The sequence below is a fragment of the Oculina patagonica genome, chromosome 2, assembly GCF_052425735.1.
Source record: "Oculina patagonica isolate OP01 chromosome 2, crgOcupat, whole genome shotgun sequence".
Lineage (NCBI taxonomy): Eukaryota > Metazoa > Cnidaria > Anthozoa > Scleractinia > Oculinidae > Oculina > Oculina patagonica.
Genome location: NC_135759.1, coordinates 13,067,080 through 13,085,013, shown reverse-complemented (window position 1 = coordinate 13,085,013; position 17,934 = coordinate 13,067,080). Strand labels below are relative to the sequence as shown.

General features: G+C 35.7%; 1 protein-coding gene across 1 annotated transcript; it reads left to right on the top strand.

The window, feature by feature from the left end:
- The first annotated feature begins 754 nt into the window (after positions 1–754).
- LOC144638946 (cytoplasmic polyadenylation element-binding protein 2-like) lies at positions 755–17,482 on the top strand. Its single transcript, XM_078498226.1, has 9 exons — positions 755–2,078; positions 2,578–2,659; positions 9,205–9,249; positions 10,647–10,766; positions 10,940–11,029; positions 11,510–11,628; positions 12,068–12,269; positions 12,597–12,691; positions 12,808–17,482. Exons 1-9 carry the CDS (start codon positions 1,224–1,226, stop codon positions 13,030–13,032), a joined length of 1,833 nt encoding a protein of 610 aa, XP_078354352.1. The 5' UTR covers positions 755–1,223; the 3' UTR covers positions 13,033–17,482.
- Positions 17,483–17,934: the final 452 nt, after the last annotated feature.

Genomic DNA, 17,934 nt, shown 5'->3' with positions numbered 1-17,934 from the left:
TATACGCTGTTTGATCGAGATAAATACACAACGTATGCTATCAGACATGCTTTATTTCTTCCTCTCACTCTTTGTTGCATTTCTAAGCGTCGATAAACTGAAAGGAAATTTCGTGAATATACTTGAGCGATAAAAATGCAAAGAAATTAAAAAGATTCCGAATTCACACATGCTTTACTTAGCAAGTCCAAAACTTCTTTCAACTGTTTACACGACAATAGCACTGCAGCAGCAGCTGGAAGTATGAAAAGACAAAGAGACAAGACGCCCTCTACCAATCAGATCAAAGATTAAATCTGCACATAGAAATCGTCAACCAATCAAAATTAACTGTTTAACGCATTATCTATGCGGCGAAAGAAGACCAACTGATGGATGAGTAATGTTGGTGAAAATTTTCCTACCAGAAAAGGGATTTCAGCCAGAAATCAAAGAATCGAAAAATAATTTTAGTTATGGCGAATGGCTAAACATGCTCGCAGGAAATGTTTGAAACAAGCAGAATAAATTGAGAGTGCTTTAAAAAGGTTCAGCCACACCACCGCATCTTTTCTAATCCCGTATGATGAAAGAACAATAGCTTTTTTACCTGCCGTGTGTAAATATATAGAGGCACGAGTCGTCCCTTTGTGATGTTTATGACCATTAAAAAGGCGTCTATTCATAGCATGGCAAATTCAGAGCCACCTAGACCACGTGCAAACTGCGAAACAAAAAAATATTCATGGCGATCGCTTAAAATTTATTGACTTCGCTGGGAGAAGTTCGCAAAGAAGCGATCACGTCCATTTAGTCTAAAAACCTCCCAGTCGTATTTACACTTTTTATTGTTTACGTTGGCGAGATATCTTCCGCTTGCATTTGGAGCTTTTCAGGATGTTCTTTCTCAAAACGCCGCTAGGCCTTTCAAAGAGCTTCGCATTCAATATTCTTTCATAAGGGCGGAAAATCGTATTTTCCTCCTTAGGTCAAATCAAACACCGCCGTTGTCAAAAACACATCAGAAATGCGCTCGATCGCCGAATCTGATTTCATATGATCATTATTAATTTTCCCATAAGCAGGTAGGACCACGTGATGTGGACCGCAGAACCATTCATCTGACTCGGATCTTGTTCAACTTGACAGAAAAGCAACGACGTGGCGAGGTGAACACAATAGCACCTGCTGTATACGTAATCGACTAAGGCACTATTTCGCCTTAGCTTCTACAATTCTGGGATATGGCCGATTTTGGCCACACAACAAGATCACTTTCACCAGTCGACTACAATCACAGCGACTCGCGAGCGACGTCGCTTTTTTTCCCTGGAAATCTCAAGGAGGAGCACACAGACAACAAAAATATTAAAAACGGTGCGTGTGAAGACTGTTTAGACGATTCGTCGAAATCTAAGGTAATTTCAACGCAGGGAAACACTGCTTTAGAGCAGACAAAACTAAACTTCACCAGAGATCCCGAGAACTCCATGTTTCACGATTTTGCGACATCGACCACGTTTTGGTCGCCAGCGAGCGTGGAGGATGTTTTTGTACAGCCCGCAATTCCTCAGCCAGTCAACGGCATTCACTTGCCTTCTAACACTCCAGTTATAACACAGCCACGAAGAATAAATGGACCAACTAGTATGACAACAACAATGAACCATCAGCCAAGAAGACCGATGCCTCATAACTCACCGTTTATGCAAACCAAATCCATGCCGACTATTACAAGTCTAGGAGGATGGAATCAACAAACTCCACAATCCATTTCAGGCTGGCCTTCACAACAACACAACTCATGGGGAAGTCGCCATACAAATCATACACTCAACGCCATCAATTTCCCACATGGAAGGAGCTCTCGGCCATCTTCGTTAACGCTTCCAAGCTCACGAATGAGAAATCACCGTCCAAACCATTCATTTGCTCCCGTTTCAAGATCGGCTATCTCAACACAAAGCATAACGCAGGGATTACAAAGCTTGAGTTTGAATAGGCATCCTGTAGACGGTACAATTTTGGATGATATTCCCAGCCTTGGAAATTCACATGGCCAAACCAGTGAGCTTTCAAACTCGCTTTATTCTTATCAGGTAAAGTCAACGAAACTGTTAAACAGCAAAAAAGCTTAACTTAGCGTTCATTTTGCGTAAAAACTCTTGTACAAAAGAACAACTAAGCTTACATTTAAATCGCCATATCTTGGGTGATTCATCCTAAAACACAGTTTCCAAAATGTAGATTTGAACCAAAATAACACCTGAGACAAAGCTTTTCTTCTACTCTAGCCGTACCACAGTTTTTTCCCTTTTTTAATCGGGGATGTCTGTTAAAAACCATTCGATGTTTTGTTTCAAAATCGTAAGGAAAAGACAAGCAAAATAAAACGATGAATGTGGATTCGCAATGATGTTTTTCACCGTTCTTTCACCGATACCATACATAAATTAATGACGGAAAAAATTGGCCAAAAGGTACAGCTGCTTCAAAATTAAGGCTTAATAAAACTGGAAATTTAGGGAAAATTTCAAAGCTTTGTAGATCTTAGACTTTGATCGCTAATGGATCTTTTGTCTTTTTCTTCCCATTCAGGATTCAATGAAATTCCCTTCTTTGGAAACACGTTTACTCGATATAATTCGTTCCCCGTCGGATCCTCCAGATAACTTAAGCGGTTAGTATGATCTTTCATTACAACGTGAAATGCTTTCTATATCGGCAAAAAAGAAAGTAGAAAATAAAACAATCGATCAAGGTAATAACTGCCAAGTAACTTAACCCATTAGAAATCCTAGGCTTTTTTCACTACCTCAATATTACTAGTATTTTGGTTCCCAAAATCATGGTTGTATGCAAATATATAGCGCTTTTAAAAGATCTTTCAGCTTTAGACAGTTTCTAGGGGAAATTTTGCCATTTGAGAGTTATGCATTGTTGTTTACGAGTTCATATCGTGATAAATATCGAATATTTCAAGATGTGGTTCTTTTACGACTTACGTTTGCTTCTCCTTTGAAACTTTAATAGTTTGCAATGAAGTAAGGATTTGATGAAAAGTTTCATTCTCCGCGAATATCTCCCGCCCGGCACCTGCACTATACGCCGTGGTCCTTTAAATTTTTAATAAGTTTACCAAAATGGCTAGAATCGACAGTATTTGACTCGTTTTTAACTTGCTTTCATTCTTCGTCCTATCGTTCTTTTGAAGATTTTCTTGAAACCCTTGAAGCGGTTGCCTGTTCAGTAAAAAAAAGAAAGTAAGGGTTCGTTCACCGGCGAAGAGTTTTTTGGCGGAGTAATGGATTTTTGTTTTGGCTAAGGAAAACCGCAAAAATGGCGGATAAATATGTCTTGTCGCAGATCTTCGAAAAAAAAACCTTTTAGAGAAAGTCTACAAAATAGTTTCGGTAATACGCCTTTACTAAGGAACAATACATTAAGCTTGCTTCCTGTATGTTTTGAATGTCTCAGGTGGTATGCGGGAATGATGATGAAGTACCTCCATTTAGCTGATAGAATTTCGAAGGAAGGAAACCATGAAATTACTCTTATGTTTATTTCTGTGAAAGTCATTTCTCTGACGGTCAAAATAAGAACCCATTTGATTCGGTGTTCACCACTGCTTTGCATGTTACTAGAACTACCGCGAAAAAATCAATTTACTGACATGAACGCGCTTTTTTACACCACTAAATCCGCAATGCGCGAGTTTTCCTTTGAGTTGAACTGCGTGCAACAGTCAAAAAGATGAAAAATTAAAGATTTTGTAGGTCATAATCACCTCAGCTTTCTTCATTTTACAATATTATTGATTAGAGATAGCAGCAAAACGACTTTGGCTCTTTGCCTTTCCAGCGCTTTGCTTAAAATTGTCGACAAACTTTCCTCCCTACAGCGAAAGAAATACCTCAACGTTTCTTTTCATCGAGTTGATGGACCATTTGTCGAGAAAAGCAAATGCTCAGATTTACGCAATTAAGATTTATAAGGTTTGTGTATTTCTCGAGTTCTGTACAGCTGACATAAAGAGAGTTCTATTTATCGCGGAAAAATCAGTTGAGGCTTTATCATATTCGTTAGATTATCGGCCATGTGGTTATCAACACAGAGAGAACAGAAATGGTCTTACTGTTGGGATAAGGAAGAAACATTCGTGTTTTTGCTATTCCTGAAAAAAAAAGGAAAGAAAGAAATAGTACCGAGTACTGCTGTAGTAAAATGCTTTATAAGCCCCCCTGTGAAACTTAAAGATGCAACTAAATCATATGATCGTGCAATTTTCTAGATTTATTTTGATTCCTACTTCAAAGTGCTTTGGAGCAAAAGTCAAAAGATTTCATTTGACCACCAAACATATCTCATCTCTTTTGAAGGATAAACGTAATTTGATTTGTATTCAGTCTCGTTGACGTCTGACTAGTATATATCTCCTGGCTAAGCCAGCAGCTGAACTCACTGATCAAGGAATATTTTAAAAAATGAAATAAAATCCAAAAAAATGAAATTCTTCATTATGTCGACGAAACGGGGGAAAAAAGGTACAAGTCATTCTAAACAAATGAAAAAAAAAATGCTTTCATGTGAAGAACTAAGAAAGAATAAGGTCAATAGAGGACGCTTTCGCAACAAACGCCAACGCAATTTTGTCAGTCCGAGAGGAACAAATAGAGCCAGTGTTGATATTTTTTCGTGCTTCAATTTTCTTTATAGCTGCGAGGTGTAAGAAGGAAACAAGATCATCATCGATTAATCCTGGTCTGAAATTCAGGCATTGAAATAGACAAAATAGGGAGCGAGATTGTGAGAGAAACAAACAACAAAGAAGCCCTGATGCAAATTTATTTTTTAGAACTAAATTCTAATATTCGTCATAATTAAGTCAGTGGTTTATGGCAGGCCATTTCAATTGCTGGGATCATGCACAGACAGCAAAGAATGATTTTTGCGACCTTCCCTTAAAACAAAAGCGAACGAAAAAGTCAACTAAATACTAGCAAGCGAATATCAGCGAGCAAATCAAAAATTTAGACGCGGCTATTGAGGTAGTGTACTCGTTAAAAAGCTTAAGCACAGCGTAAGTACATCGAAAGTAAAAACCGTGCAAAGAGGAAGGAACAGACAGACTTGAGGCAACAAATTTGCCAGCGATGAAAGTAGTTGGATTCGTAATTTAGTCAGGTTTAACTTGTTTGCATTTTTCCTTTCAGTTTTAAGCTTTGAGTATGAGAATAAAATATTTATTTTATATTGCTAGATAAAAAAAACTAAAGAACACGGGTTTACTATCGAGAAAATCGACTCGATATTTCGTTCCCTTGAAGGCAACTGATCTTTTGAATAAAAATAAATATTCAACGCGCAAACGTCAACGTAGTATGAGACCACTAAGGCACACTCAAACCTCCCGTAAAGCTGCTATACATAAAGATACAAATGAGAGAAGAAATTTAAATTATGAAAGCAGTTTTGACATAAAGTTATCTTTCATTTAAAATTCACTCCGTTTTGGGGCGTATTTTCTCGATAGGGTATTTTCGCGAAATAGTTATCAATATTTCTCTTCTTGTGTTTTGTGAAAAGGCCTTTTATGTAAGACCACAAGCTGAGTTGAGAGTGAAGCATCGTCAGCAGCTGTATGCATTTTCCACGAAAACATGTCAAAATTAATGTTTATTAAAAATTGAATTAAAATTTCTCTTTTTGGTTGGCCGAGAGTGAAATAGGACAAGGCTTCGGCGGCTAAGGAAGCACAGTTGACGATACTGTCACTCAAATTCTTTCAGAAAAATGGCAAAATGCTTTAGAGACATTGTTTTGTGAAAAACACTAATGAGGATTGCTCGACGAAATATCCTGAGAAACCACTTAAGTGTCAGCACGTGAGACGGCCTGAATAATTTCCAGAGAACATTTGATGGGCTTCTTACTGAAATCGACAATGTTTAAATGTTCATTTGCACTGGAAATTCGGAAGCGATGTGGTTTTCTTTCGATTCGTTCAGCACGATAGCATTGACTAATGTAAATTTATCTCAACAATTAGTTTAGCATTCCAACTGAGTCGATAAAGCGCCGGTCTGCAAAATTTTCTTGAATATTCAGATTGCTTAGTCTGCCTTGAATTAGTTAGTATTTTTCTTAAGACAGTCATTAAAATTTTCAATGGGGCAAAAACCACCTTTTCTATGTGTCCATTTACAATTCAACAGAGCCGTGTGAAATTTCAATTTAGCTTTTTCATTTAGGGGGGAATCTAAATAGTCTCTATAAATTTGTTTCACACAACATTCTCCGAATAATCAGCGACGTATTGTTGCAAAATATTTTCTTTTCCATTACAACTAGGCATTGCCCGACAATTTCAAAGTGCAAGTCTATAATTAAAAAAGAGGAATTTAAAAGGCCGTCTAAATAACACACGATTTAAAAAGATATACTTGTTGTTGATCATTGCCCGCTTGCAAATCCTATGTGCAGCCTGCTATATAATTAATTTCGCGTACACAGTCCACTAAAGAAAAGATGTTCAATATAGTTTTTTGTGTTGTTCAAAATTTGTTATCCAAATAATCCTGTTTTAGTCACAATATTTATATTTTTGGGAGTAATGGAAGTAATTTCTCAGCCAGCGATGTTTAAGGAAAAGAAAACAAAATATAAATACAAGTGATTTGCATGGTCTATGAAATTCGACTGGAGCGAAGAAAGGGCGAGTAATTATTGATCATATTTTAGAAGTGTACTAATATATCGCCTAATGCAAGGAAGGGAAAAATCCTTGACATTTACGGCCATCGCAACAACCAGTGAAAAGAAATCATCTTCAACCAGCTTAGAAATATTTCCGTTTGTCCTAATATACATCTATTTTTTCCGGTATAATTCCTATTCGGATCGATCTTACATAGATATATTTAAGGGCATGTTTTTCACTGAAATTTTATAAATCTAAGTCTTTGGCCGAAGGAAAAGCAGCCTGACAATACGAACTTTCCATCAAGAAATAGATAGCCCTTATGGCGATTTAGGTTATGCACCCAATCCGACATTACATCTGCATGATTTATGAGTCCCAAATGCACCTTTACTATGGCTGTGCTGTTTAGTTCATCAAATGAATGTCAACTTACCGGGCATTAAAAAGATTTTCACCTTATTACAAAACAGGATGCCGTGCAAATTGCAGTTGACTTTCAATTCAAGTGCCAAGGGGAAGCGAAATTGACGCATTTAAAAAAAATCGTTAAAGAACAAGTTGTGAAAAACAGACTATGAATAATAATTATCAACAGACAAAGACGTGGGCAGCACAAAGTATATTATGCGCAAATTTTTAACCGGTCGTATTTTACCGCAACCTGAAAAGAAAATCAACTGAATGAGCGATGCAAACAAATGATGGATCATTCCTCTCAGTGAAGAAACCTACATTAATAATGTGAATGCACTGCACTTCTGCCGTGTAAATTTATCGATCCATTCTAAAGTTCTTTTACAAACACCAGTGTCAAATGTATCTCTGAAATCTTTGAAATGGGTTTAATTTCAGTGGTACATTGGAAACAGTGAATCAGTTGAAAGCACATTTGTCAACATGCTGTGAGACGTCGGTCATTAAGCAGCAAATATTACTTTTAATAAGGAAATGAAGTTTTTTTTTCCACAAAAGGCTTCATTTTTTTTTTCAGGTAGCAAATCTTTGTGATGAACACAGAGCTCATCAAATTCGAGGCTCGTGTTGGCGGTAAAATGTCATGCAACTCAGTTCAGCCACAACATTGCGCTTATCAAACGCCTTTAAACCGAGACATAACATCCTCTCGTGTTTAGGCTACAGTCCAAAAAATAGATATCACTTTCTTTTACAGGATGAAAATCATGGTAATAAAATAGCACAGTACACATTTCAGTATTACAGCTGTGGTCAAACTATGAACATGGTCAGTTTCTAACGATCAAAACTATTTTTTCGTTGAAAACCTTTTCAAGCGAAGTCTTTGTGACAAATTGTCAACTTCTGATAAAATGGACATTACTGCTTATTCATCGACTGGGTACGGAGAGACTGAGGTTATTTTCACACGTCAGTTTTAGTCCTAAGCACAGAGTCAAGCTTATTTGCAGCCTAAAACTGGATAAGAACTAGGTGGAAGTTCAAGTAATAAAAAGTTTATTAGTTTTGTACATAACTGATATACATAAAAGCACGCTGAAACAATCACTTCGGCGAGGAAACTCTCAAGAGGCTTCATTATAGAAATATATAACAGGTGATGTCCTGTTGCAAAACAGAAAAAAAGAAAAATTAAGAATGATCTTCAATAGCTTTTTAATCTCCCAAACGAAAACCCATATCTTCTTTACATTTTGCAAAAAAAAAGACTTATCTTGATCTTACTGAGTGTTCAATTAAAAATGTGTAAAATAGTTCAATAGACAACAGCTTCCTACTGGAGATTTCCCCACAATAAATCATGTTAGAGATTTACCACTTATAGATCTTAGTGGGAGAGCTTACTATCGGTGAAAATATTCAGCTTCCTCTTTCTGCGTAGGAAAGTAAAAGCAAAGAGGTTTCAAAAATAAAACCTTTAAATGAATTTCTGCCAACTTTGATAAAGACAAGATCGTGGAACAAAGACAAGTACATTTTCTTCTTGACTTGAGCTCATACTTAATATATTCATTTTGTCAAAGACACAATTTGTTTAAGCGTAAGGCTGTAACCGTGTTTTGATTCTCTTATCCAATAAAATACGTTTATTTATATTGTCAGTAGTCGATATAAGTTTTGCATTTACTTTCTTCTTGTCGGGCGTTTAGCAAAATGACATATCTCATGGAGAAAGCAACCGTCAACAAATGAATCCAAAGATGTATACAAAAGCAACGTCTACAAGAAAAGCTCTTAAAAATATCAGCTAGTTCCATATATTTAGTTTCAGCTATCAGCAGACATACACTAAAAACACTTTACAGAATCCGGGATACAAATTTGGTAAAACATCTGCTCTAAGGCATATGACAAAATGAATATCAAACATGGGTGGCTGCTTTAATGTAAGCGACTTTTTTATCTTGCGACTTCCGTGATCACATAGTCAAGATCCTTCTTCGGCAAATTAATTATAGCACCACAGACACAGTCAAGACACTGATGAAAAATGATTTATTAGCCTTAGAGAAAGGAAATGACCTTTCTTTTATTTATAATTTCAGCTTTCAAATATCATCTACAGAAGAAAGGACTATCCCACACAGGAGGTAAATAAATTACTTATTTTATTTTTAACAGCATGAGGATGCAAATACAATGTCATTTAATATTTTTGGACTCGAAAAGGAAAAACTGCACTGGGAAAAAGGACAAAAAGTTATGGAGATTTCTCAAGAACATTTGCTGAAAATAGATTTTTCAGGAAATTGCCGAAAAAAAAACCCAACTCGTTTCAAAATCTATAAACAGGCCTTTAATTAATGATGCTCTAACAGAAACTTAGCCGTCCAAAAATAAAGGTCTTTACCACAAGTCCCAAAAGGCTATACATTTCGTGGAAACCCGATAAGAACAAACAGTTTTAGATTTAGCAGCAACAAACTGTCCAGTAGTGAGAGCGATATCGGATTCAAGCGAAATTTTACGTGGCACTTTCCTACGAGAAAAAATATATAATTCCGTCTTTGGTGTGATGTGTTTATCTCGAGGGCGCGCGGCCAAGTGTACTACCATCATCCAATGAGAATGCGAGAATTCTCCAATGGCGGTTTTGACTGGTTGATACACGGAACCAATTGTTGCCGAACAAATGATCAGACAACAATAGTATTTATGGCCATAAACATTTCGGAAGTGTAAAAAGCCTGGGTTGTATACCTCTCCTCTAACAAATTCCCTGAGTTGCTATATTTACCTTATTTGGCTGTTCATTTATAGCGGAAAGTTCTGTTTTCCTGTCGGAGACATTGAAATTAAGCCATTATCTCGAAATTCCGGCAGAAAAGTTCACTGTTGGAAGAAAGTGAAACCGATTGCAAAACAAATTTTTAAATTAAGTAACAAGACAAGTTATTCCGCATTCTTAACATTAATCTTTCTTCCTTCGACTATTTACAGACGTGAAGGTGTCATTTAATGCATCCCTGGTCATAGAATAACAATCCGGGACAAGTGACTTCCTTGCGATTCATTTTACAGATCCTAAAAATACCAACCAAGGCATTTTAAATTACTCTAGGAAAAAACAACTACAAAAGTAATTTGAAAATGTCCAGCACTTTGTTTTTAGAATAAAGGAGCTGATCGAAAAGATACGAACCGGGAAATTGTGAAATCCCACGGGCAGTGTATCGGCGGGGAGGGGGAATTAACGTAGAGTGAATATTCTCCTTTGCAGTTTTTCTTTCCTAAATTTTACCTATTACATTATCCAACCGTGGACAAAACCCTAACAGTTTACTAATCATCTTCCAATAGCATTATTCAAAAAAGAAATAAAAAAACCCGTACCGTCACCCTGCAAAGGCCACCCATGTGTACAGTTCTACGCGTTTTCTTTTCATTAGGAAAGGAAATACGATAAGACCATGTCTGAGTTCTCCTGATTCACCATAGAACATGGTGTTCGACGATTTCTGACGAGTTTTCGTTTTACTGTCCACAGATCAAATTGTACCATCAATATGGTCCCTAAACTGCTCTCCCACGTCAGAGCTGTCTGATCATATTGAACGGTACTCCAGAAAAGTGTTCGTCGGCGGGCTTCCTCCAGATATTGATGAAGGTATGATAATAACAACAACACACTTACAAGGGCAAACTACAAGCTCACGGTATATAAGCCGGCCAGTCCTCTTTATCTGACTTACGTGATATGAAAGAGAACTTTACAGTGTATTATTGATGCGTACTTATACTCGTTGCGCTATAGTTGTTACAAAATTGTTCTTTTTTTAGATGAGATTCACGCCAGTTTCTGCCGGTTTGGAAGCTTAACTGTGGACTGGCCACACAAAGCCGAAAGCAAGTCATACTTTCCTCCTAAAGGTAAAGTCATTCAACAGTATACTGTGACTATCACCTCCACTCGCTCTCTACCTGTTCAGCACTAACTCCCTCGAATTAAGAATTGTATTCGACTACATTCGTAAGGATACTATGAGAATATGATTGTTAATGAAACTGTTGTGCTACATAGCTGAACAAGTAAAGTACTTTTTATCACGTAGACTGTCGTTGTGTCCGAAGGTTTTGCTCTGACGATTGACTGACGTTCAAAGCATCAGTTGGCTAGCATACCATGGTGATTTGTTTACCTTGTCAACTCAAAGTCATTTATTAACAAGCTGAGTGATAAACAAAACACGCCATTTTGCACCACAGTCAGTGGTATTGTGGGCTTTTACTTGGGGTAGAAGGGCACAGAATGCGTCATCAGAATTTTAAGCTATTTTTAACTCGGTATACGGACTAACGCGTCGTATATTAGCTAATATTTTGTAATCAAGGTTTTTGCATTTTTCACAGGCTACGCGTTTCTGCTCTACCTTGAGGAACAATCGGTTCAGAAGCTGATTGAAGCCTGCTTTCAACAAGATGACAAGTTATACCTGTGCGTGTCGAGTCCTACTATTAAAGACAAACCCGTGAGTCTTTTAGTTTTGCTTTCTCCCCTCTGCTTATCTTGACTAACTCACAAAGCTACACTGGTTTGCATAAAACTTTCACTGAAAGCTGCGTGTAGTTCCTAACTCTACAACTGACCGAAAAGTAAACTTCTTAACCAATCGGCAGTAGCCAAACAACGTGCATTGCAAATAACTCTCAAATCTGCACGAAAAAGCTAAATCGCCGTTAAATTAGGCACAGCAATTTGTTTGCTTAAAAAATAGCACTTTTGTGCTTCTGTTGAATGCTCTATCAGTTAAAAGCCAAAACGTGTTGACCTGAGCACAAAAAAATGTTTTTTTGTTTAAGGTACAATTTGAAAAAAAAATTTCCCCGCAAAGCGTTTTAGTATCATTTCACTGCTTGCAGAAATGTTACATGTAAAGTTAATCAGGCTTGTTGCTTTTCAAACTCCAGGTTCAGATCAGACCTTGGAATCTGAATGACTCAGATTTCGTGATGGACGGTTCTCATCCACTGGATCCAAGGAAGACGATATTTGTTGGTGGAGTGCCGCGCCCACTGAGGGCAATAGAACTGGCCATGATAATGGATCGGCTGTACGGAGGAGTCTGTTATGCTGGGATAGACGTGGATCCTGAACTGAAATACCCCAAAGGTGATAATCAAACAAACGGCAAGAATACTCTCTTTCGATTAAGTTACTTATTAAACGCCAAAAGGCGAGAGAAGCACATGTACTAAGTAAAGAAAATACAAGCAAAAATCAAGATGACAAGGCAATAAAATGGATAAAAATTGAATCGAACATACCGCATGTGCACAGAGTAGGTAACAAAGACAACCCCTGTAGATTAATTCACTGTACTGTGTAACCGACAGTAGATTGAGAAACGTTCTATCTCGCTGCATGAACACGTTATTAGTTATATGAAGTGACTTGGTGTGTAGTCTTTGACGTTATATATATTATTTGTCATTCAAGGTGCTGGCCGAGTGGCTTTCTCCAACCAACAGAGTTACATTGCCGCAATCAGTGCCAGATTTGTGCAGCTTCAACACGGGGACATTGATAAAAGAGTGAGTTATTATCATGTTTTATTTTAGTGAAATGATATTTAAACTCACCAATGTCCATTTCGATGACCTACAGACACTTGTGTTTAGTAATGGAAAAGTTTTTTGTTGCTTCCCAGGTTGAAGTGAAGCCATACGTATTGGACGACCAACTATGTGATGAATGCCATGGTGCGCGGTGTGCTGGCAAATTTGCGCCATTTTTCTGCGCAAACGTCACATGCCTGCAGTACTACTGCGAACAGTGCTGGGCTATCATACATTCCAGACAAGGGCGGGAATTTCACAAGCCTCTGGTCAAGGAAGGCGCTGACCGACCAAGAACTGTTCCGTTCAGATGGTAAAGAAACACGGAAAATACAATCTTTTTGCTGAGCATTTCTAGGTTTATTCTGAAAGCAATTGCTATGACGATTATTTGATCAGAAACGAAGTGCTAAATGCGCTGTCCAACAAGAATTATTACTTTCCTTCTTATCAGTGAAGACATCAAGTAGCTTAACCTTTCCTCATTTGTTGATCTCTTTCAAAAATCATTCGATTGTTGTTTAATCCATAATTTGCAGGACCGAAATAACACTGTCGGTTTGGGTTAAATAACGTCATAGGAAAATGTTTTTATTTTATAGAAAGTAGAAAATTAAGATAATTTTCATGATTGAGGGATAAAATTGTCTGCTTAATTATCATATTTAGCTGGCATAATTTATATAAAGTATCGTTATAATAGACTTCAAAAAGTAGGAATTCACTTTATTTTGGTATAACTGGCTTCAGGCGGACGGGTTGTGAGTAAAACGGTTATGTATTTATGACTAGAAAGCCCTACAGAATGAGGATACTGCCTTTAGTGTTCTTACTTTTGAGCTTTGTAAATGGAGAACTTTTTAAAGCATTTTTGAGCAGAAGATAGGTTTTGTTTCGACTGGTGATCGGCACTTTAATCAGGTACCAAATTTTAATTTTTTTAGTAAACAAGGAAATTGAATACTTTGAACAAGTAGAGTTATTTATTGAGGAATTTTAACTACAGGAAATTTAATATTTAAGGAAATTATAGAATTGCTGTTTATATTATTACTAGAATTGTACATACTAGCTGACCAGCAAAGTTGAATTTCAGCAAAGAAGTAAAGATAAGTTATAAATCAAAGCAAAGCATATGTCTGAATGGTACGAGATAAGGGCTTTTCTCTGAAGTTTAATTTTATAGAATGTATAATTGTTTATAGCTGAGTGAGAGGGGTACCATTGTTGAAGCAGTATTAACATAGAGGCTGAAAGTTACCTAAATTCACAGCTTAAAACAACAAAATTACAGCTGAAAGCGTAACGAAAAAGAAACGGGAAAGAAATCAGTTACATGCACTTGCTAATTGAAGTATAAATGTAACAAACTGCATTCAAAGTCCTAAAAAGAAACATCAGGATTTTAGGGCAGGAATAAATTTCTATATTGTACATTTTTTGCTCACGTTGTTTCAAACAACATCATGAGATATGTAAGAAATAAATTATTATTGGTTTTTCAAACCGTATTATCGATGTTGGCTTATAAATGCCACAGTGATATATAAAGAGGAGAACAAATCATTCTACTTTGCTTTATGAGGATAAAACTATTACCTTATATCTTTTGTTCAAAAGGCCAGAACTTTTTATAGATTTTATATTTACTTCAGATAATATATGACATGAATTTAATTTTGGAAATATTTAGTTTTAGAGAGATGGATAAATCTGTTTGTGGAATATCAATTTATACAATTTGCGGGTTGCTTGTTTGCGTGGCAGATAATTTTCTCCTGAAAATGAAAAACACGTTTGTATTGTTCACACTTAAAACTTTAAGACAGTAAAATAGTTTTGTAATTTGTACGATGGAGAGAAAAGATTTAACCCTCCTTTTGAAATAACCCGTTAAACGTCGATGTGAAGTGGATGATACCGTTGCAAACCAAGTGCTTCAATAGTAGAAACCTTTTAGTGAGGTCCATTGAAGTTGTACTGTTCGTTGGTTGTAATGTGACATCAAAAATACGAATTGTAGTCAATCAATTTCCAAGAATCAAAATCATTTTGAGCACGAAGAGCACGGTATGCTTATTGCTTTGTTTCTTACTATTTTTGTTGTGTGTATATAAAATATTATTTACATAAAATTTGTAAAGTTCTCGAAAATTTCTGTAACATTTGGTTGGAGGAAACGACTTTTTACACTTTCAAATTTCATATCATTAACAGAAAATAGACAAACTAACAACTTTATTTTTGGAGATAAAAAAAAACAAGACTTAACTTTCCTTCTTGCAGTAATTTTAGTATTCGCGTATATTTAAAATGCTTTAATTAAGGTCCAGTTAATAGTTTTTCACGATGATTTAATATCTGTTTTTGAGAGTTTCCATTCTTTTGTAATAACACTGGGACGTAACTCACGTTTAAGCTAATGAAAAGTTATCTGCTACGCAAACATGAACTTTGAATCGTAACATGTAATGTCTTGCACGTTACAAATTATTTCAACTCGTACAAATGTATGATAATATTTTTTCGCTTTATTTATGCGTTTTAAGGGCAGCCAATAGTATAATTTTCATAAGTTATTCGCATTTGCCTCGTTATTATCAGACGAGGCAGAAACCACTTAAGGTCAAGAAAATAACATCTAATAATTGAGGAAATGTTTGGGGAAAATTGATTATGTATCGATGTGTGAGTAGAACGTAGACCTGATTTTAAGTGCAAAAATCTAACGTTCTCTTGGTCTATCGGGGACTGACTATGTTCAGTAGACAATTTCGTCATTTTAGGAATGAAGTTGTTAAGAATTTGTCCATTATAGTACAAAACAAACAAACAAACAAACAAATTAATGGTTTTCTTATAATGTATTCCTACTAACTCCAGAGTTTATTATTGTATTCCACGTGTAAGCGATATATTGAGAGTTATTTATAAATCAGCACACTTTGTAAATGTCAATTTCTTTCTACTCAGGGGTGCGCATGTAATTGTTACAAAGAAAGGGCTAAAGATATATCTTTTTAATAAAAAAACCCAAAGTCGTTTAAAGGAAAGCCTTGTGCAGGATGGATCCATTATTTTTTGCCTTCAATATAGCATTATTTTCTTGTATCTTTGTATTGATTCAATTTGTTCTAGATTTTTTTGTTTTGTAAGCCATGGTGTTGTTAGCCTCCCTAACAATCGACAAATAGGGTTTGTGTTTAAACACACTCCAAGCAAGCATCACCACTTACCAACATAGAGTAAAACTTACATGTAGTCTCTTAAATTTTAACAGTTACACGTCAAAAAAATTAACTTTGAACTCCATACTAGTAAACAAGATTACATTAAGCAATTCTAAGTTCGTGTGCATATTTCTAAGCTGCCTAAGTATACGATCCCTTTAGAGCACAAAAATTGTAGACTTATTCTGTAGTGCAAGAGGTTGAAGAAGACATTTAACACTGATTCTTACAAATTAGGCATGCTTCGAAATTGCACCTGTAACTAGCTAAACATATGTTTAAACTGGTTGAAAATTTCAATATGAAATACATCATGCTACATCACTTGGTTACTTTCTACTGCAACAATAACTGATAATATAACTATAACAGATTGTTAAATTTCCAACAATTTTATTATGTCTAACACATTTTTCTTATCATGCCTAAAAAGAAACGATAACTGTTTTTCTTAACCTTAAATGTTAAGCAGGCGAGTAAGCATTGTGATGTAGTTGAAATCGTTTCTGTGATGACCAAACTTCTTTAAATCGAAGGAAACCTTAAATTGATAGTTTAATGAAGTAGAAAGCATCCACATGTGAAAGGAACTTCGCTTCACAATGCGCATGCTACTTTTAATCGTTCCCAACTAAATGGCTATACCTTCTCAACTTAAGTAAATACTTTCATAACTAGTAAATAAAGCAAAAATACTTTAATGATGTAGAATTGACTAAAGAAGCAAGTCGTTAAAAAGTTTCTAGAAACTAATTTTCGCAGACAAAACGAGTGTACTGTTAAGAAAGAATTCTTTATTTTCATATGGTTTTGCCAGTTTCCATTGATTTGTTTGGTTTTAGATTACGCTAGACCTCTCGTGGACAAAGGAGCTGGAAAAAAAAATTAACAACTATTTTCAAGGAGAAAACGAAAACAAATCTTTGGAACAGGCTATAAGGGATTTTTGTTCTCTTTTTTACAACTATTTTTCTTAGTTTCAAGTATAAACACGTTTCACTGATTTTTGTTTTTAAATTTTGCATATTTTAATAACATTTGGAAGTAACCATTTTGTGTACCAGGAAATACAGAACATTACATCACAAATCCATTTATCGGTATTTATCACTAAAACACAATTTTAAAAAATCCATATTACGATGCATGCTGGTTTTATAACTGATGGTATTTTCAAAACATATTTTGACCTCTGCAGTGTAGATCTTACAGGATTAATAATTATTTTAAGATCTCTTTAATTTTGTATTCAAACATTTGTAGCATGTATTAAAGAATTCTTTGTCCCAGGTATCTGTAAATGCATAATTCTGCTACCGTGGCATAAAGTAAATTTTTATAATTGAATATTTTGGTTATATATGGTTAATAGTGGAATAGTAAAAATGATCTTGATAATTGTTAGTAGTCTGGAGTCTCTTTTGGCTCCCAGTATCTACTTTTTTAGCATTTAGAGCATTTATGTGTTGCAGGTATTGTAACACCGTTTGCTTAATCTATAAAAGTTCAAATAAACTAATTCTTGTTTGTGTTTAAACTAGTCTTCACTTTGTCCTGAAAACTGAAATTTAACTCTAGGATTGAATTACAAATGAAGAAAGTCTAAATATAAAACTATAACAACACTCACGTCTTTCAAAAATTATAGACCTGACGTCCCTAAAATAAAAATAAAACGAGAGCATAAAAATTTGAACGGTAACTGTTACACCAGTTGTTGAAGGTAATGAACTAAAAGCCAAAAGTTTCAGATCTGTATTTGTTTGGCGGGTCAGTCACTGTTGGACACATCTGTCGGCCGGCCCGCCAAATAAACAAAGGATGTACGCAACTGTGTGAAATTATTACAATTTGATTTCTATGACATCAAGTATACGGGATACTGGACCGAGTTAAACATCGCATCAATCTCAAAACTTATCTAAGCATGACATTCCTTCTGATATAGCCTCCCCCCACAAAAAAATAGTCACTCCAATACCCAAATTG